The sequence below is a fragment of the Vitis vinifera genome, chromosome 7, assembly GCF_030704535.1.
Source record: "Vitis vinifera cultivar Pinot Noir 40024 chromosome 7, ASM3070453v1".
NCBI classification, from domain to species: Eukaryota; Viridiplantae; Streptophyta; class Magnoliopsida; order Vitales; family Vitaceae; genus Vitis; species Vitis vinifera.
The window spans coordinates 12118946-12141032 of NC_081811.1; the positions used below are offsets into that span (position 1 = coordinate 12118946).

The 22087-nt window shown below is 34.6% G+C and overlaps 1 protein-coding gene and 1 long non-coding RNA gene across 3 annotated transcripts; both read left to right on the forward strand.

Annotated features, from left to right (window-relative positions):
* Positions 1-153: 153 nt before the first annotated feature.
* On the forward strand, positions 154-5976 carry LOC100263624 (probable LRR receptor-like serine/threonine-protein kinase At5g48740). Its single transcript, XM_002268124.5, has 16 exons — positions 154-737; positions 1123-1663; positions 1747-2198; positions 2295-2412; positions 2496-2564; positions 2664-2732; positions 2821-2889; positions 3036-3107; positions 3201-3269; positions 3338-3573; positions 3651-3859; positions 4111-4237; positions 4374-4442; positions 4808-4997; positions 5095-5227; positions 5355-5976. The coding sequence occupies exons 1-16, from the start codon at positions 662-664 to the stop codon at positions 5571-5573; spliced, it is 2718 nt and encodes a 905-aa protein (XP_002268160.2). The 5' UTR covers positions 154-661; the 3' UTR covers positions 5574-5976.
* A 2243-nt stretch (positions 5977-8219) lies between these two features.
* Positions 8220-9610, forward strand: LOC104879835 (uncharacterized). 2 transcript variants are annotated; one of them, XR_009465961.1, is made up of 3 exons: positions 8220-8411; positions 9131-9226; positions 9311-9610. It is a non-coding gene; the product is annotated as an uncharacterized LOC104879835 (long non-coding RNA). The 2 variants fall into 2 exon arrangements; XR_002030418.2 differs by lacking the exon at positions 8220-8411 and having other exon boundaries at positions 8418-9226.
* Positions 9611-22087: the final 12477 nt, after the last annotated feature.

The following is a 22087-nucleotide window of genomic DNA, read 5'->3' on the forward strand; positions in this document are numbered from 1 at the left end:
TTTACTTTGATTGAAGAAAAAACTATCTGAGATAAACCTTTTGGTCAAAAGAATCCCAAGCCCTGTTGAGAGGGAGCCGTTTTAAATGGAGAAAAGGACAGGTTTGGCTTAGATTTATTAGCATTTAGTTGCATGTTAACGTCTCTCCCCATGATGAAAAGTTCCATTTTCTTCTGTTTTTTTCAACCTCAATGATTTGGTCCACACAGAGACACTGTAGAAAATGGAGGGCTGTGATCTGGTTGTGTTGTTCAACTTCATCTTCATCTTCTTCCTCATCAGTTGATATTCTACTGTAATTTTACACTAGAATTATACCATGCTTTAATATCCATCTTTGAGTAGTAGTAGTAGTAGTAGTAGTAGTCAAACACCAAAAGAAAAGAGGAAGGCCATAATCATTGCTCCTCTCAACACGCCTTAATCAACACCCTCTCCCCATTGCACCCGCCTCTTTACAGCTTCAATTTGTTCCTTTTACTCATTACTCTTCCCCCCACCAATTCACCATCCATTTCCCACATTCCCTGCTTCTTTTCTTTTCTCTCTTCTTCTTCTTCCGGGGAACTGGTTGAAGTTCAAAGCTTCATGTACACATGAGTATACTTCTCTCTTTGGGTGGTGGACAGAAATATTGAGGAGACATTGAAGGGTCTGATTCATGGACACGGTTTGCTTCTGGGTTTGCTTCTTTTTGTTGTTTTGGCTTGGAAATGTGGGTTTCTGCTATCAAGATGGTATGTGGCTTCAAAACTTTTGACTTTTTTGGAGCATTTTTACTGATGAAATTTGAGGCATTTAGGACATTATGGGCCTGTAGAAAACAGTTTGGTTGCAGAGAAAGTTGTGGAGAAGTAGATGATAGATTCCAAAGGATTATATATTAAAAATTAATACATAATTAGAAATCCAATTTTCCTTTCACTTTCCCTGCAGTTCTCAGCAACCAAAAGTTAGTCCTTTATTCTCTTGAGGTCCTTTTTGGCACTTGTACTGATTTCTATCTTGAATTGAGCCTTGCATCAGCTTCAATTCTATAAGTTATGGATATATTTTCTGTATGGTTGATATTTAAGATCTCATTATGAGCTCAAAATCTCCAATGCAATGTGTATGGAACAGGGTTCTTGAGTTTATCTTGTGGCGCAACTGCAGACTTCGTTGATTCAACCAACATATCATGGGTCTCGGATAGTACTTATGTTGATACAGGCAACACTACCACCATTGACTTCATCGAGGGAACCTCCTCCTCACATGTACCGATTCGGTTTTTCCCAGATTCCAAAGGCCGCAAGTGTTACAGATTACCCGTGAAGAATGTGTCATCAGTGGTTCTTGTTAGAACCCAGTTTGTGTACAAGAACTATGATGGTCTGGCCAAACCCCCTGCATTCTCTGTTTCTCTAGGGACAGCTATTACCACCACTGCAAACCTCACTGTTTCTGATCCATGGACAGAAGAGTTTGTATGGTCAGTTAATCAAGACATCCTCCCATTGTGTTTACATGCCCTTCCAGGAGGTGGAGTTCCGGTTATATCATCACTTGAAGTCCGGCCTCTCCCTCAGAGAGCTTACACAAGTGGCATGGAAGATTTCCCCAATAAGTCCCTCAGGAAGTGTTATAGAATCAATTGTGGCTATGCTAATGGATCACTGAGGTAAGGGCTTTTCTCATCTGGTCTTCTTTGTGTTGCTTTGCAGGTCTGTTGTGAGTTTGTCTGATTGGTTTCTACAAAAACAGGTACCCTTTGGATTCATATGATCGTATATGGGATGCAGATCAAAGCTTTTCACCATTCCATTTGTCAACTGGGTTCAACATTCAGCTCAGCTTCAATTTATCAAGTATTGAGGAGAGCCCTCCTCTGGCTGTTCTTCAAACTGCAAGAGTTTTGGCCAGGAGGGATGCATTGGCTTATTACTTTCCCCTTGATAAGCTAGGGGACTACTACATTGTCCTCTATTTTGCTGGAATTCTTCCTGTGTCTCCAACTTTTGATGTATTGATTAATGGAGATGTTGTATGGTCAAGTTACACTGTGAAAAACTCTGAAGCCACTGCTCTGTTCTTTACGCGAAAGGGAATCAAGAGCTTGAGCATCACATTGAAGAATATCAGCTTCAACCCTCTAATCAATGCAATTGAGGTGTATGAGATGGTTGATATTCCCTCAGAAACTTCCTCAACTACAGGTAATGTTCTCTATGCATTCTGCATACTTAATGAGGCTTTCCTGAAGGCTAAGATTAACCCCATTTTACACTTGGCCTGTTGATATCTTCTTGCAGTTTCGGCACTTCAGGTTATTCAACAATCAACTGGTTTGGATCTTGGATGGCAAGATGATCCATGCTCTCCTACACCATGGGATCATATCAGCTGCCAAGGAAGTCTGGTTACTTCATTGTATGTACATTTCTTGAAGCCATTTCCTTCTCCCTCTTCTTCTTTGCAAGCTGAACTGATATGGGGCTATGGCCTTATTTTAGGGGGCTTCCCAACATTAACTTGAGGTCAATCAGTCCTACATTTGGTGACTTATTGGATCTTAGAACACTGTAAGCTCTTTATATGAACAACAACATAGCTCTGATCTTGTTCATACATTCTTCCATACTCTGACCCTTACATTTCTTTCTGGTGGGGCTACATCTTAGGGATTTGCACAACACATCACTTACAGGGAAGATACAGAACTTGGATAGCCTGCAACACCTTGAAAAACTGTAATGCCTTGCTAAAAACTTATTCATAACCCAAATTTTGTTTCCCTGGATGGCATGAACCAAACATTGTGTGAACTGAAATCTGCAGGAATTTGAGTTTCAATCAGCTAACATCCTTTGGTTCTGATTTGGAGAATTTGATCAGCCTTCAAATTTTGTGAGTTCCAATAGCCTATATGGTTTTAGTACTATTAATTTAGCACAGTTAAGCCCGTATTGATTTTAGCTCTTTGCATTAAAATTGTTACTTATTTTTCTTGAGAAAGGGATGCTTATCCTACACTCATTTTATCTTGTATGAAGGGACTTGCAAAACAATAGTTTAGAGGGAACAGTTCCTGAGAGCTTGGGAGAGTTAAAGGACCTTCACCTATTGTAAGTGAGCATGAAAATGGGATCAGCCAGTAAAGTCCCTGACATTTATCCTAGTTTTGGTAAATTGTATTCAAACTGTTGTTCAATCTGCAGGAATCTGGAAAACAATAAACTTCAAGGCACCCTCCCAGACTCTCTAAACCGAGAAAGTTTGGAAGTTAGGTATGGGACTGGTATATTTTTCATTAATGATACACATTCCATTATTCTGATGCAGCATTTTTGTGCAGATCATCAGGCAATTTGTGCCTTTCCTTCTCCATTTCAACATGTAGTGAGGTTCCATCCAATCCTTCAATTGAGACACCACAAGTTACCATCTTTAACAAAAAGCAGCATGATGATCATAACCTGAGAACAATTATACTTGGAGCGGTTGGTGGAGTTTTGTTTGCAGTTATTGTTACATCCCTGTTAGTGTTCTTGTACATGAGGAGAAAGAGAACTGAAGTCACATACTCAGAAAGTAAGAAAAGTCCCCTAATCATTGCCATACTAGCTTGTTACTTCATTCTCATATGGCCATTGGTTTTACTTGTTCAGGGGCAGGAGTAGATATGAGAAACTGGAATGCAGCAGCAAGAATCTTTTCCCACAAAGAAATCAAAGCAGCTACAAACAACTTCAAGGAGGTTATAGGACGTGGTAGTTTCGGATCTGTTTACATTGGCAAGCTTCCAGATGGAAAACTAGTAGCTGTGAAGGTGCGGTTCGATAGAACACAACTTGGGGCTGATTCCTTTATCAATGAGGTTTGTCATATGAATTCTCCCACATTTTTTTTTTGTACTTGATTTGTTCCCTCTAAGGTGAGGCCCAAACGAGTGATCTCTTGCGATAGTATAGACCGGACTAATTGCAGTTGCTGGTTGATCATCCTAATGATCACAGTTATATGCTATTTAATTATACCTTATGCTTCTTGTTGGATCTAATATTTGGAAAGATAAAGTTGCTGTATAGTTATTTTATCATTTTTTTTCATTTCATGGATTCCTTTTAGGTGCATCTTTTGTCACAAATTCGTCATCAAAATCTTGTCAGTTTGGAAGGATTTTGTCATGAATCAAAGCAGCAAATTCTAGTCTATGAGTATTTGCCTGGTGGATCATTGGCTGACAATCTTTATGGTATGTTATACATGGATGCAACTAATTTTTTTTCCCTTTATTTATGCTTCATTTTAATCCATTCTTGTACTTCTTCCATGAATTCTCCACTTTTTGTTGATATTTATTTGATAATTAGAATTACCCACCATCTCAGGTGCAAATGGTAGAAGGATAACTTTAAGCTGGGTTCGCAGACTGAAAATTGCTGTTGATGCTGCAAAAGGTATACTAGTTTCCCTATTTCCTTATTTCTCACTTAAGCAAAGTCTTATACTGAAAATTGTCACCAAAAAGGTCAATAAGAAGCTCTATGAAGTTTGAATCTCCTCTCTTTACTTGTAATATATACATACTTGGATTATCATTCTTGTATTATAGCTCTTGTGCAAGCCTCAAATATAATGAATGGGAAATAGAATCAATATTCTATCGCAAATCTGTTTATCGAGTTGTAGCCAAATTTAATTCAACTGGTAGTGTGCACATTGAACTACACAGTATCCAAATGTTCACTGATAAGCATATGAAGGGGCTATAAATTTCTTCCTATAGCAGACTAGAAGATCTTAATTATCGGTCTTTTGACAGGGTTGGACTATTTACACAATGGGAGCAATCCAAGAATCATACACCGTGATGTGAAGTGCAGTAATATCCTTTTGGACATGGAGATGAATGCCAAGGTCTGTGACTTTGGCCTTTCCAAGCAAGTAACACAGGCTGATGCAACTCATGTCACTACTGTTGTCAAGGGCACTGCTGGCTATCTTGATCCTGAGTAAGTCTTCTGAATTTGTCATCTCATCGGTTACTCCTTTTTACTTGTATAGGTGAATGTTTTTCCACACAGCTGCTAACCTCACTTTCATGTGCAGATACTACTCCACCCAACAGCTTACCGAGAAAAGTGATGTCTACAGCTTTGGAGTTGTTCTTTTGGAGCTGATTTGTGGGCGAGAACCATTAAGTCACTCTGGAACTCCTGATTCCTTCAATTTGGTCTTATGGGTAATCCAATCTTTTCCTTCATTGCTTCTGCTCCTACTTGCTAATAGTTCACTGGCATTCTTCTCCATTGAAAAAACAGTCGAGAATCAAGTGAATGATGTTGATGAGTTCCCTTGGTGTTGTGCAGGCCAAGCCCTACCTGCAGGCAGGTGCATTTGAGATAGTGGATGAGAGCATAAAGGGAAATTTTGATGTGGAGAGCATGAGAAAGGCAGCCCTGATTGCATCAAGGAGTGTGGAGAGAGATGCAGCACAAAGGCCTGTGATGGCAGAGGTATTGGCAGAGCTCAAAGAGGCCTACAGCATTCAGCTTTCTTATCTAGCATCTTGTGGCCATCTGAATTAAAAAGTTGAGCCAAGCTTTTGAATATGGAATGTGCAGAAAGAGAGGTACGAGTCTTGGCATGATTGGTTCCAAAACCTTATTTATATGTCACAAGTATAGCAAGTGGTTTAGCTGAAGATGGTTTCTTAGTCTATTTATAAAAATGTATATGTATGTATCTATTCATTTCTCGGTATTTCTGAATTCTTACATTGAGTTATTAATGAAGTAGACTGCATTTGGATCTGGGAAAGGATGAGAGAAGAGAAGGGAGAAGTTGTTGAACTACTTTTGGATTTCTTCTCCTTTCTCTTGTTCCTGAAAGAGAGATTCTGTTCAGTGGCATACACCAATTATGTGTGACTTGATTATGGTTATGAGTATGATTAGAACAATCACATTATTTTCAATAATTTGCACCACAGAGGGAAGGCCTTTTTCTGCACATTGTCATTGTCTTTTCTTTCATAGTAGAAGCTCTTTTAATCCACGAAGTAGATGAAGAGTCCTTCTGAGAGTGATCTTAATTAAAGCGGTTCAAGTTAGATTGAAAACAATTTGGTTTAAAATAATTTGTGTTTCTAACGGTTTTTTTATTGAAAATAATTTTTGTTTTTATTGAAAACAATTTGGTTTCACTGGAAATGTTTTTGAAAATCACTTTAATAGTATTTTTTTTTTGTAATGAGTTATATGATAAGAAGTGATTTACCTATTAAATAATTATCAATTGCTTTAATCGGGTCTTTAGATTTTTAAATATAATATTTTTGAAAATTACCAAATACTTAGAGTCTGTTTGGTTTATATTTTCAAGAACTGTTTTCTATTCTTGAAAACAAAAAACCTATTTGGGGAAGGGGGTGTGTTTTTGTTTTTTGTGTTTTCCGTGTTCTTAAAAACCATTTTTTTGAAAATAATAAAAAAAGGTTTTCATTATTTTTTCATTGTTCAAACCATAGATTTTTTTTTGTGTGGTTTTTTTTTTTTAATGTTTTCCACAAAGATGAGCTCTACCCAACTACCACAAAGCATAGATTTTTAAACATAATATTTTTTAAAATTACCAAATACATAATTTTTGTAAGCATTAAAAGCATTAAAAGCATAAAACCATAAAACCATAAGAAATTTATGGTGCAAAGCTACAACATGGCAAACAAAGTCTAATTTTAAGAGAATGCGAAAAACTTTTGCTTTATTAGAAAGAATCCAATTGAGTTATTTTTTTAATTGCCTTAAAAGTATTATATATTTTATTGGGTTAAATGTATTTTTGCCTCCATCTTTCACGTGTTTTATACTTTGTCATCTTATAATGAGAAACATTTTATGTATCTTATATTAAATTCTTTGAATATATTTTTATTATTACTTTATTTAAGTTACAGAATTTTTCATTCTTAAAAGGAAATTTTGAGCTACTTGTTAAAAGCAATTATTAAAATATTGCTATATTTCAATGAAATATCGTGTGTCGATAGATCTTGATACGATATATTGGAAAGAAATATCGGTATTTTGATATTTTGACAATTTATCAAAAATTTCACCTATTTTTCGCAATTTATTGATTTTTCGTTGAAGCGGGGTGGTCAAACTTCAAAATTTTTCAAATTTTTTACTACTTGCCAAAACGTTCCACTTAACCAAGCACGGGGACAAGCTTGCCCCTTGTTATATAGTTGGTACAAAATATATATATACTAAAAGTCATTATATAAACATAATATTAAAAGAATGTTTTAAAGAATAAATTAATTATAATTATTTCATAATTAAATGATTTTTTTAATTAATTATTAAAAATATAAAATTTATCGTGATAATTTCTTCATAGTGTTTTTAATACCCTTAATATATTAATTAAATATTAAAAATCATACCTATATCATTATTTATTTTATATCATTTGATACAATTGAATTAAATGAATTATAAATTTAATTTTAATATTAAATATATTTTTTAATTAAATATATTATAATCAAATATCACAATATTATATCGAATAATATTTGATATAATTTAATAATAAATGTACATTTATAAAATGCATATTTTTATTCATGTATATAATGTTATTATCAAATATGATAAATTGTATTATACATATATCAATTTTTTGAACAAACAATTTTAAAATACGTCTAATATTATTTTTAAGAGTTTTTTATTTTTTATTTTTACATTTTTATAAGTTCTAATCAATTTTAGGTCCATCGACATTTTATGTCAAAATATATCTACTAATATATCTTATATATCCGTAAAATGAAAGTATCGATATATCCGTAATTACTAGTACTTTCATCATTGATTAAAAGTTTGACACCCATAAAAAAAATTTATAGTAATAGCGTAACATGGTGTTCTACGGTAATATATGCCTATTTCTCAATTTGCTCCCCTTTTTTTTTAAATATTTAAATATATATATTTTTAACATTTTTTTTACTAATAACATACATATTTTTCATAAATTGTCCAATTTTTTGTCCTTCAAATTTTTTAAAAATATTTTTTGACTATGTTATTAATTTTGAAATAATAAATTTAAAACTTATTTTGGTAAAAATTTGTTATTTAGAACTTTTGTTTTCTATTTAATTTAAATTTTTGCAGGCTAAAAGAGAATGTTAAACTCAGGATTCTTGTGGCCTTAACGACATCCAAACACGTTCAAGAACGCAGCGCGCACTTGACGTGTGAATTAACGGTTTCAAAAAAACCTGTTCAAGAGCACAGTTGCCAGTTGGCTTCAAAAGTGATATCAATCCATAAAACCCATTCAAGAACGCACAACTCAGCTCTCATTGTCTTTCTCTCTGAAGCTTCTCTCTAAAAGCTTCCTCATAGGTAAGTTCAAAACCCCAGTTCAAAACCGATTATGAGTTCTTCTCACGGGTTTTCTCAACAACCAAATAACCATTGTTTTATGTTATTTTCATGATATCTCCGTCTGGTTTAGATTTGATCGTTTTTTCATATACATTTTTTTTTTCTTTTCAAGATTTTCCTTTCTTTTTCTTGGTTTTCTCGGCAACCAAACAGCTGTTCTTGTGGGGTTTCGATAAGGGGATTCAGTATAGATTGTGGTGTTTTCGATTTAATTATGTTAAATTTTTGTAGGGTAAAAGAGAATGTTAAACTCAGGATTTTAATGACATCCAAACACGTTAAAAAACGTAGCTCTCACCTGACGTGTGAGACTAACGGCTTCAAAAGTGAGAGTAAAACCTGTTCAATAACACAGTTGCCAGTTAGCTTCAAAAGTGGGAGTATGGCGATATCAATCCATAAAACCCATTCAAGAACGCAGTACTCAGCTCTCATTGTCTTTCTCTCTAAAGCTCCTCTCTAAAAGCTTCCTCATAGATAAGTTCAAAACCCTAGTTCAAAACCGATTATGAGTTCTTCTCATGGGTTTTCTCAACAACCAAATAACCATTGTTTAATGTTATTTTCGTGATATCTCCGTCTGGTTTAGATTTGATCGTTTTTTCATATACATTTTTTTTTTCTTTTCAAGAGTTTCATTTCCTTTCCTTTTCTTGGTTTTCTCGGCAACCAAACAGCTGTTCTTGTAGGGTTTCGATAAGGGGATTCAGTGAAGATTGTGGTGTTTTCGTTCTTCGGACACTTAAATTTCTCAAACTGAATTATTCTTTCAGGTTATAACCACTTTGATTCATTTGTTTATTTATGAAGATCTCAATTGTAGTTTCTCTGTTCTTATGGATTTTCGTTTAAATCAGATTGTTGTGGAATTTAGCTGAATTTTCCTTCATAACTCAAGGAAAACTAAGGGCTCGGAGAGGAGAGGAGTGAAGATTCAGAGGGTTTCGATAAGGGGATTCGGTGAAGATTGTGGTGTTTTCGATCTTCAGACTGTTAAATTTGTCAAACTCGACAATTCTTTTAGGCTGTAACCTCTTTTATTCATTTGTTTATTTATGAAGATCTCAATTGTAGTTTCTCTGTTCTTATGGATTTTTGTTTAAATCGGATTATTGTGGAATTTGGCTGAATTTTTGTTCATATACTTTTGATTTCTATTGATCTGATCATTTCAGTTTCTGTTGATCTGATTATTTCCGTTTGTTTATTTTTGTAATTTTCAGATTGTGATGTTTTTGATCTTCGGACCGTTAAATTTCACATACTGAACTATTCTTTTAGGTTATATCCTCTTTAGTTCAGTTATTTATTTATGAAGATCTCAATTGTAGTTTCTCTGTTCTTATGGATTTTCATTTAAATCAGATTATTGTGGAATTTGGTTGAATTTTCGTTCATGTACTTTTGATTTCTATTGATCTGCTTATTTCGGAGAAATCAATTGTAATTATTTGAGATTCCTTTTATTGTGTGTTGATTTAGATTATAGAACCCTAATTAGTTTATTTTTGTAAATTTTGGATTGCTCTGTTGGAATCTCTTATTTTTATATCTGTTCATCCATTTTTGGATCATGTTGATTTTTGGCTGTTTCAAAATATTCGTTTGAGATTTTGTATTCTTTGTATATTATGTGTGGATTGAGATCATTTTTTTCTGGAGTCATAAGTTATTATTGAATGTAAATCCGTGATTGATCTTTCTTGATTAAAGCGTTGTATAATTATAGGTTGAATTTTTCTTAGGTTGCAATCATTAGAATTCGTTTGCCCAAGTCATAATTCTTTATTAGGTCTTTTTAATCCACGTTAATTTGATCATTTTATGTAATCAGTTTATGACTTGTTTTAAGTTTCTGGAGATCCCTATTGATTTAATGAATTAGACTATGGTTTTGTTGATTTAAATGAATTCAGTTCTTCCCGATCTTTGCTTCATAATTTTCCTTAAATTTCTTTCAATTTATAATGATTTGATCTAATTTGAAAATTTTAGTGGAATATTTGATAATTTGATTAGATTTGTTTACTTAATAATTTTTAATCTACGGTTTTCTTCGTTTTTTTTTTCTATTTATCTTTGTTTTTAATTAATTCAATTGAGGGTTTGGATTAAGTTTCTGTTGGTCCAATTATGTTAATTCAATTAGAGTATAGAAGTGTTAACAGTTAAATTCAAGGTTGATGGATCCCTTGGACAATATAAAGGAATGTTGGTTGCAAAGGAATGCACACAAAACATATGAAGTGGACTATCAAGAAAATTTTGCAGTCTTACTAAAGATGAATATAATGAGGATTTTATTGTCTTTGATAACTCATTTTGATAGAGATTTACAATTATTTGATGTAAAGAATGTCTTTCTATGTCGTGAAATTGATGAAGAAATCTATATAAAAGTTTCTCTCAGGAAGTTTAGACAAGAATAAGGTGTTAGGTTGGAGGAAGAAGGTGTTTGCATGGATTGAAATAATCTCTTAGAGCGTGGTTTGGAAGATTTAAAAGGTTATATTAAGTATAGGGTTTTTAGACAAAGCTGGTGGTCATACTTTGTTCATTAAAATTTAATTCAGGGGGAGTTACAGGCTTATTGGTGTATGTTGATGACATAATTGTGATAGAAAATGATCTAAAAGAAAAATAGGCATTTTGATAATGACTTGCAAAGAAGTTTATGAGAGTTGCAGTCACACGGTAAAAAAAAGGTATATTTTGTATCACAACATAAATATGTCCCTTGACTTGCTCAAGGAGATGAAAAGATTGGATGTAAACCTGTAACAACTCTTATAAGGCAAACCATAAGTTTGAGCAAGCATCATTGAAAGATAAAGGAGCGGATCAAGGTGTACATCAAATATTAGTGAGACGATTGATTTATTTGTTGCACACAAGACCGAATATTGCCTATGTCATGAGTATGGTGAGCCAATTTATGCATAATCCAAAGGAGGTATATTTACAAGTTGTCCATCAAATTTTACAATATCTTAAAGGAAGATTAGGAATGAGAATTCTCTTGAGAAAATATATGAATTAGTTCTTTGAAGTCTACATGTATGTTGACTATATTGAATCAATGGTAGACATGAGATCCACATCAGTTACTATACCTTTCTTGGAGGAAACTTAGTGATTTAAAGGAGTAAAAAAAACCTAGTTATGTCAAGGTCTAGTGTGGAAGCAAAGTTTAGAGCTATGGCATAAAGAAGTTGTGAGTTACTATGACTTCAAATTATTCTTGAGGGTCTACAAATTAAATGAGAAGGACTAATGGGGTTGTACTATGATAACAAATTAGTCATAAACATTACTCTTAATTCAGAACAATATGACCGAAGAAAACATGTTGAAGTTGATAGACACTTCATAAAGAAAATGTTGGAAAGTGGTTTGATTTGCACTCTATTTGTATCATCTAGAAGACAACTTACAAATGTTTTGATCAAGAGTTTGGTGAGCACAACATTTCAAACAATTATAAGTAAGGTGGAAATGGATAATATCTATTCCCTAGCTTAAGGGAGAGTCTTAGAATTTTGAATTTTACTATTTGAGGTTTTTTGTATATATATATATGTATGTAAAATTATGCATACAATTGTAAATTAGATTAGGAAGAATAATCCCTCATTTCTTGGGATTGTTTTGATTTATAGGGATTGCTAGTTTATTTATTTCCTTTAATATAGGATATAAATTATCACAACTAATTAAATAAGAATTCAATACCATTTTTTGCCACAACTTGGAAATGTAAGTGTAAGAATCACAACTTTGACAAGAAACCTAGAAGAACTAGAACGAAAGATAATCTATAAATGAATTGTTAGAAATGGCTCAGACTTGTGCCATATGCGAGTCTAGAGGACACATAACCAATAAGGGTCTTACCATTCCTATAGTGAAAGATATTTTTAGTGAAAAAGCTGTTGTAATTGGAATCTTAGTTGGTTGAATGGTGGCAGGTTTAGACAAGAAAGGAATTACCCATTCTAGAACACCTATAATGCAAGCTAGAGAAATCATCTAAATTTTTCTTGGAGCAATCTAAACAATTTTCAAGAAAGATATGAAACCAAGGGATGATCTAAGGGAATAAAGGTGTCAATGTGATCAATTTAATCAACCTTAGTCTCAAACTACAAATCAACTCCAAAAGCATCAAATCGTAAACCTTCTTTATCATCCTCATTAGAAGCAAGATTTCATTGAAGATTAAGAAAAGTATAATGAAGAGCTTAGGAAATTTTCTGTTAAGTAAAAGAAATGGAATGAAGAACAATACAAATTCAATTCTTAAACACCCCAAGCCCTCACCAATATCCAAACAACCTTAAATAAGTTGAAAATATAGACTAATGGGGATAAAGGGAAATTTCCAGCCTAACCTCATCAGAATGGAAGGGCTCTTTATAAAGCAAAGAAAGGTGAAAGTTATTCTCACAATCAATAAGAGGTGAAAGAAGTAGTTTCATTGAGAAGTAGAAATTTTTTTAAGGAAACTAAAAAAGAGAAAGAGGTTGATGTTGAGAAAAAACAAAACATAACTAAACTTCATGGTAAGGTAAAGGAGATGGAAGAAAACGAACCAAGAAAAGGGAGGAAGATATAAAAGGAAAGACCAGAACATCGTTGCTCAATTTCCTTGTACTTTAAAGGGTAAGAGATCTGAGAATAAATATGATGAATTTTTTTATGTGTTGAAGCAAGTGAAAGTCAACATACCTTTGCTTCATGTTGTCAAACAAGTGAGAGTGATAATTGAATGTAAAACCCTTGTAGAGTACAAGGATCGAGGATGTCCAACAATCTCTATTACTATCGAAGATGAATTTATGGAAAAGACATTGTTAGATCTAAGGGCTAGAGACAATCTATTATTATACTCTTTGTACAAGAAATTGGATTCGGGGAACCCGAAAAAGACAAGCATCACTTAACCGTTGATAGATCTTTTAATCAAAATACCTAGAGGTTTGAGGGAGGATGTTTTGGCATAAATGGACAAATTCTTTTATCCTTGTATTGGATACCAAGCTAATTCAAATGAGATCTAATTTGGTGCTTCTTATTTTCAAAAGACCATTCTTGCTACTATTAATGTTATAATAAATTGTATGAATGGAATAATGAAATTAACTTTTAGTAATATGACTTTAGAGACAAACATATTGCACATGAGAAAGCAATTATTTGTACAAAAAGAAGAAATAGAAGTCTTCTCGGTTAACACTCTTATCCAAGAACATGATGATTTTCTACTAGAGAGTAAAGTTGATGAAACATATGTTTGTTTCAAGGTATTGAGCAGTGATATGAGGTAGAGGAAACTTTTGTTGAGGTGCGGGTCTAAGAGTAAGGAAATCTTAGGTACTGAAAATGTTAAAAACACTAAGAAGTATTGAGGAGAAAAACAAAGAAAGACAACCCTTGTACAAAAGGGGTTGCAATGTGTCTTTTCAAAACATATCAGTGATTATCCCTACAGAGCTTAAGGTTAAACAAGAAAAGATGCTGATCAAAACTTTAAGAAGTTGTCAAAAAACCATAGGTTGGTCAATTGAAGACTTAAAAGGAATAAGCCCATTGATCTATACACATCATTGGACAAAGGAGCTAACATGGTTCACCAACCTTAAAGAACATTGAGTACTCATATGCAAGAAGTTGTGAGGGCTAAGGTGATTAAGCTCCTTGATCCCAAAATTATTTACCTTATTTCTGATAACACTTAGGGTAGATTGAGTTATGTTGTGCCAAAGAAAAGTGGTATCACAATAGTTATTAATGAAAAAGAGGAAGTCATTCTTACAAGACTAACTTTTGGTTGGAGGTTATGGGTTGATTACATAAAGTAAAATATAGTAGCTATGGAAGACTATTGTTTTCTAGCATTCCTTGACCAAACTCTAAAAAAGGGTAGTTAGATGGTTCTTCTAGATATTTTCAAATTGACATAACTCCAATGGATTTGGTGAAACTTACCTTACATATATAGAAAGATGCCTTTAGGGTTTTGGAATGCTCTTACACCATTTAAAAGGTGCATGATCCATATATTTTCAAAATCGTGAGAAAGAGAAATGGAAGATTTCATATGAAGGATATAATTTCAACAAGGTGAATTGAAGTAGGACAAGAAAAAATAGTTGATTATGAAACTACCCAATCGCTCTAGTATGAGATGGAATGTGTCTTTTTAAGACAAATCGGTGATTATCCCTATAGAGCTTAAGATTGAACAAGAAGAGAAGCGAATTAAAACATGAAGAAGTTATCAAAAAACCATGGGTTGGTCAATTGAATACTTAAAAGGAATGAGCACGTTGATCTATAAGCATCTTTGGAGAAAGGAGCTAACATTGTTCACTAACCTTAAAGAACATTGAATCCTCATATGCAAGAAGTTGTGATTACTAAGGTTATTAAACTCCTTGATCCCCAAATTATTTACTCTATTTCTGATAGCAATTGGATTAGTTCGAAATAAGTTGTGCCAAAGAAAAGTGGTATTAGAGTTGTTAAGAATGAAAAAGTGGAAGCCATTCTTACAATATTAACTATTGGTTGATTACAAAAAGTAAAAGATGGCAGCTAGGAAAGACTATTGTTTTCTACCATTCCTTGACCAAACACTAGAAAACGTAGTTGGATATCATTTCTATTACATTGATTGTTGATTTAGATATTGTCAAATTGGCATAACTCTAAAGGATTGGGCTAAAACTACTCTTACTGTTTTTGGGATATATGTATGTAGAAAGATGCCTTTAGGGTTATGGAATGCTCCTACAACTTTTAAAAGGTGTATGATCATTATATTTTCAAAATTGTTAGAAAGAGAAGTTGAAGTATTCATAGAAAGGATATAATTTCGAAAAGTGGAATTGAAGTTGGACATGTAAAAATTGAGTTTATTGTGAAATTTCCTAGTCTCTCTTGTATGAGTTGAAATTTACCTTTTTAAAACAACTTGGTGATTATGCCAATAGAGCTTAAGGTTGAATGAGAAGAGAAGCTGATAAAAAATTTAAGAAGTTAAAAAAACAATAGGTGGGTGACTTGATGACCTAAAAGGAATAAGCCCATTAATCTATATACATCATTGGACCAAGGAACTAGCATTGATAACCAACCTTAAAGAACATTGAATCCGCATATGCAAGAAGTTGTGAGGATTAAGATGATTAAGCTAGTTGATCACAAAACTATTTACCCTATTTCTAATAGCACTTTTGTGAGTTTGAGTTAAGTTGTGCCAAAGAAAAATGGTGTGATTCGTGCCCAATTGGTGTCTCAGCTGATTCGTGTCCAGCTGGTGTTCCTTGATTGAGGGAGTAATCAACAAAATTTATAACCTATTACACCATTTACTAGGATAGCAAAGACAAAGCTACTATAGCATAGTGGCTCTAAGATCATTCACTGGGATGAGTTTTCACTTTGCAAATGATATTAATTCAAAGCTGAATTGGTGCCTTTTCATTTCAAGGTTAGCTTTAAAAGAAAACATAAATATGTTTGAATGAAAAAGGTTTGGTTTTAAACTAATCAAAAATAGTAATTGATTTTACTTACAAAGAAAAGTGTTTCTTGGAGTTTCAGATCACTAGGCTCAGATTCCTCATACAAAAAGGGAGTTCCGGTCACTTGTTTCTTTTCCTCGCATTAGAGAATTAACATATAGTTAATTCTCTAACCGGTGTTGTACAGATGCTTCCCATTAATGGGTTCAAACACTAAATCCCTCTCACTGATGCACCTTGCAATGGCTCATACCTCTCACCTAGCACTTGCCATTCAAGGCGATCTTTAACCTTGGATTACCCGTCAAAAGCTCGCAAGAGATAACTAATGGATGTCTCCGTGGAGTCCAAAAGCTTACCAAGTGTTGGCTATTCTAGAAAATCCTACCTTCAAGTCACCTCCCAGAGGCTCGTAAGGGGTAAACTAGTGCATCTCCATGGACGGAGATCACTTGCCTTACCAAGTGTTGACCCAGGTGATTTAAAGGCGTTTTAAGTTAACTAAAAAAATAAAAACCATTAACGGGTCACACTTTCTCTTCATTAAAAACTAAAACAACAAAACTTCCAAATTATGCATGTGGAAACTTACCCGGATTTCCTCACTCCAAGAGACGAAAAGCCTAGCCTCTCATCCTCTGAGGAAAAATCCTCAGAGTTTGGTTAGCAAGAAAATGAAAATGAAAGAGAAGGAAAAACAGAGCAAAGCTCTGTATATTCTATATATTTATATATCTATCTCCCGTTGGATTACATGATTCTATCTTACATGATTTTTTGAGAACAAGCTCCCGAGAGCTATATATAAAGAAAATTACAAAACAAAATATCTGAGGTTATTCACCCCTTTTCCAAACTTAATAACTAAAGAATCCTATAATTGGTGGGTTACAAGGAGAAAATGGAGATTTAGATATCAAAAAAATCTAAAGAAAAATATCTCACAATGTCGGTCGCAACTATCGGGAAGCTTTAGGAGAACACCCGTGCACTGTGCAAAATGGCTGCGAAATTCTCGCAGCAAAAGGCTGATTTCGCAGCCGTGCAAAAATCTTCCTTCAGCTTGGAGTGATCGGCTTGCAATGGCTCTAACTCCTTCATTTCAACTCCGAATTGCACACCGTTTGAAGCATTGGATTCTTGACTTGCTGAGATTTGAAATGGTATATAACATGTAGAAAATGGACTTCGGGAAGTTCTCCAAAAGTGCGAAAGAAGACTGCAGCTGCTGTCCTCTGTTTTCTTCACTCTGTTTTTCCTCTCTCCTTTGTTCTTTCCTTGCATACTTTGAACGACTTTGGAAAAGGGCTATGGAGCTCCAAAGCTTGGTTCTTCATGAATTTGAGCTTCCAAAAGCTTTGCCATGAAATATATACAGCTCTCCCTCATTCTTGGATTGCTTTGGTGTAGCTAAAAGCTATCAAAAACACCAAAACTTAACACAATTTGATTAGAAACGATTGCAAGGGTCCTTAACATGTCAATTGGGTTAAAATGCAATAACTACTACTCAAAAGTGTTTAAAAGATTTAATTACAAGCTATCAAATAGCACTTTTTGAGTAGTAATCACTCCCCCCAACCGACATATTGCTAGTCCCTTAGCAATGAAGAAGAGAAAAATAAAAATAAACAATACTATAATTTACAACATCATGCTGATCAAAAAAAAATTTCAAGTGGCATGATGATCTAGCTCTCACATGGAACGTTAAAGAAATAAAACTCAAACTTCAACAAGAGTTATCAAATAACTTGTCTAATCACAATTCATAAAGAGAAGGCATTATGCAAATTTAAGCTTTAAAAGAGTTTCCACTCCCAAAGGGTCAAACCTTACTCTTCCACAAAAACCTAAGTGTTAATTATTAGTTTCCGAATATAGTATGTTGAACTAATCTCTCTCCCCAACCTAGTTCTTTTTCAAAGCTTAGCAAACTGATCAACCTCTAATAGGTTAAGAACGCACCTTTTTTTTTTTTACAATTTTTTTCATTGTAAGAGTACAAGGCTTAAAGGTATTCTTTTCTAAATTGTCCATGTAACGGGGGTCCATCGATGACTCCCAACCAATTAAGGTTTAGGGCATCAAGCTTTAAGGATCTTTCAACCACTAACTCCCCGGATTTTACCCCGGACTTTTGAGAATGAATTTTTAATACCCAAGCACCTACAGTATGTTAAACTCCACCTATTCACCCTTGTAACGAGTATTGAGGTCGATGACTCCCAACCAATTAAGGCTTAGGGCACCAGGTTTTAAAGATTTTCACCATATACCCCTCAGACCTTGCTCGGGTTTCAAGGCAAGCAAACATTTTTTTTTTCTTTTTCAAAGACTCATTGGCCTTTTATAAGGTGTCCCAACACTATTAAATGAGGTCAAAGGTACCAAGTCTAAAATTTTCCTAAGTCAAGAGGGAAATAGTTTTTCATCTTATAATCGGAACCTAGTGTGCACAGTGTGTGAATAGCTTAAAGTGGAAGAACTGAGGTTGAATTCAAAAGAAGTTTCAACAATTTATCAACTTTAGTAAGTATAATACAAACTCTAAGTCAAGTAAAAAGACAAAAATTCAATTTCTCCCATTTCATTTTGAAAATTTTTCCTTAATAACCATGGGGAGTAGAATAAAAACTTTTAAAAATTTTAAAAATTAACCAAAAAGCAACTAAATTACCAAAATAACTTAGCATTATTAACAATACTTACTTCCTTAACTCTCCCCCCAACTAAGTTGAACATTGTCCTCAATGTGACAAAAGCGATTGAAAAATAGGGAGGAAGTGGTGCCTCCTGAGTGACATGGAGTCTGAGTCGTATAGGAGAAACCACATGTTTCAAAGAAAATATAAGAGTTAGTGAGTAGAGGAAATAGAAAAATGCCAAGTTTAAACAAAAATTGATGTCTATATATGATGCATCATCAGTAATACATCCAATCCCAGAATATAAGACATCAAAACATGGAATTATCTATACTAATATAATATGTAAAGACAAAAAGTAAAGAGATGATCAAGTAATGATAAGGTCCTGTGGAGCTAAATGTGTCTATGGTGGCCTCTTGAATGGGTTGGATCAGGACTTTGGCTTCTGTTCTGGTAGTCTCCTTAGGTGGCATAGTCTCCTTAACTGGAGCTCTCAGTTGGTAGCTATGGGCTCTGATGGTTTTAGGAGGTTAGAAATGGAGTGAAAGGCTTAGTGTGTGTGATCTCAAGGTGCGCAGGGCTCTCCTCATCAGATGCATGGTCGCGGGGCTCTGATGGCATTTTAGCAACTTCCCTTGGCTTTGCAAGGTGTTTTTGCAAACCTTCCTCCATTTCGCAAGTCAATTTCGCAATTTGAAGGCCATTTCGACGCTTGGAGATGATTTCGCAGCCATTTCAAAGCTTGGAGATGATTTCGTAGCCATTTCGAAGCTCAAAGGTGATTTCGCAGCCACGAAATGAGTGTATGGGGCTTCGAAATGGCATTCGTGTGCCAAAGGGTGGTTTCGCAGCTGCAAAACACCCTGCGAAATGGGGCTTTGGCTGCGAATTTTTTTTTTTTTTCTCAGAGCAAAGGCTTTGTTTTTTTTTTTTGGATTTCGCAGCCATTTCGCAGCTGTGAAATGAGATTCACTGTGCTGCGAAATGGCACTCGTGTGCCAAAAATGGTTTCGCAGTTGCGAAACTCCCTACGGAATGGAGCTTTGGCTGCGAAATTGAGAATTTTCACATTTTGGAGCTTCGTAGCCGTTTCGCAGCTGCGAAATGGGGGCTTCTGTGCTGTGAAGTGGCATTCGTGTGCCAAACTTGGTTTCGCAGCTGTGAAAATTTTTGCAGAGAGGGGCCTGAGGCTGCGAACTGGTTTTGCAGCAAAGTGTCGATTTCGCAGAGGTTGTGAAATCTCGCAGACTCCTATTTTTGCCCTGTTTTTGACCCGTTTTTGCTCCAAAAGACTTCCTTTCAATTTCTTTGCAATTCCTCCTGATTTTGATCATCCAAAAACCTATATTACATCAAAACAAATTAGAATTAAAGCATTGAAATCAAAATTAAAGCATTGAAATCAAAATTAAAACAAGTAAAAAAAACAAAACAAAAAAATATGGACTAGCTAGTCTTTAAAAAGACTAAGTCCATCAAAAAATTTGATCCTGATTTAGCTTGCCCGGATCCCATATGAAGTTTGCATCTCTCACTTGGGGCTTTCTCTGTATGATTTTGCCATACAAAGCTTGGAGAAAAGGTGGAGGCATGTGTTTCTTCATGAATTCTTCTTTGATGACTATCCTCTGTGGTTCTCTTTGTACATTAACATCATAGCCATCATTCTCTATGCTTTTCCCCTTTTTCTTTCCTTTGATTTCCTCCCTCTTTTCTTTCTCTGTTTCACTCTCTACCTTATGCTCTAGCTTGCATGTGGGTAGATCAACCTCTTTACCACTCAAAGTGATAACCGTTTTAACTTCCTTCACCATTGAAGATTCTTCCTCTTGAGCCTCCACTACATGGATGCCCTTGGAATTTTGATAAGGTTGAGAAGGAGAGTTTTCTTTCTCTTGCATTGTGTTGAGGTTGGCAAACCTTGAGATTGAATCTTGGAGATTATCTATCTTCTGAGATAGATCATTTTGCATTTCATCCATCCTTTTAATCAATGAACTCTCTACACTGTCAATTCTTTGACTGAGATGAGCATTGATGGATTTCTGAGCTCCAACAAAGTCTCCCACGACCTTGCTAAGATTCACCATAGCTTGTTCAAGGCTTGAGGCTTGCTGTGGTGCTTGAGCAGGTTGCTTGTACTGAGGCGGCTGTGGTTTCCAAGAGAAATTTGGATGGTCCCTCCAATTGGAATTGTAGGTGTTGCAATCACCAAACATTTCCCTCTCGGCTGGAATGGTAGGACACTCATCCACCAAGTGCTCATAAGATAGACAAATGGCACAAGGCATAGCTTGCAATGGTGTCTGAGAGATGGCTTGCACTGGTTGCATATTCGTCATTTCTAGCTTTTCCAATCTCCTTTCCATAGCTGCAAACTTTGCTTTCATGTCTATGCCGTCATTCAAAATATACATCTCACCCTTAACATCAGGTTGAGATGTCATTCTTCCCATATCTCTAGCATTTGGTTCATCCCATCCTCTTGAGACTTCAACCACATAACTCATGAAGTTCATGGCTTCCTCTGCTATGGTATTCAATATGGCATGCACAACTTAGCAATTTGTGAATTAAAAACAGAGAACACAAAAGAAAAACAATTCAAAGAAAGAAAAAAAAATTAAGGTAGACTAAAAACTAAAGAAAAGGTATACTAAAATATGAACAAAGAAAAATAAATAAATAAAAAGAGTTAGTAAAAGGAAAAGAAAAGTCACCAAACTTGTGATGAAGATCACAAGTACTCTGAAAAGGTGATATCACTGTAAAGTGGCACCGTCCCCGGCAACGGCGCCATTTGATTCGTGCCCAATTGGTGTCTCAACTGATTCATGTCCAGCTGGTGTTCCTTGATTGAGGGAGTAATCAACAAAATTTATAACCTATTACACTATTTACTAGGGTAACAAAGACAAAGCTACTATAGCATAGTGACTCTAGGATCGTTCACTGGGATGGGTTTTCACTTTGCAAATGATATTAATTCAAAGCTGAATTGGTGCCTTTTCATTTCAAGGTTAGCTTTAAAAGAAAACATAAAGATGTTTGAATGAAAAAGGTTTGGTTTTAAACTAATAAAAAATAGTAACTGATTTTACTTACAAAGAAAAGTGTTTCTTGGAGTTTCAGATCACTAGGCTCAGATTCCTCATACAAAAAAGGAGTTCCGGTCACTTTCTTTTCCTCGCATTAGAGAATTAACATATAGTTAATTCTCTAACCGGTGTTGTACAGATGCTTCCCATTAATGGGTTCAAACACTAAATCCTTCTCATTGATGCACCTTGCAATGACTCATACCTCTCACCTAGCACTTGCCATTCAAGGTGATCTTTAACCTTGGATTACCCGTCAAAAGCTCGCAAGAGATAACTAATGGATGTCTCCGTGGAGTCCAAAAGCTTACCAAGTGTTGGCTATTCTAGAAAATCCTACCTTCAAGTCACCTCCC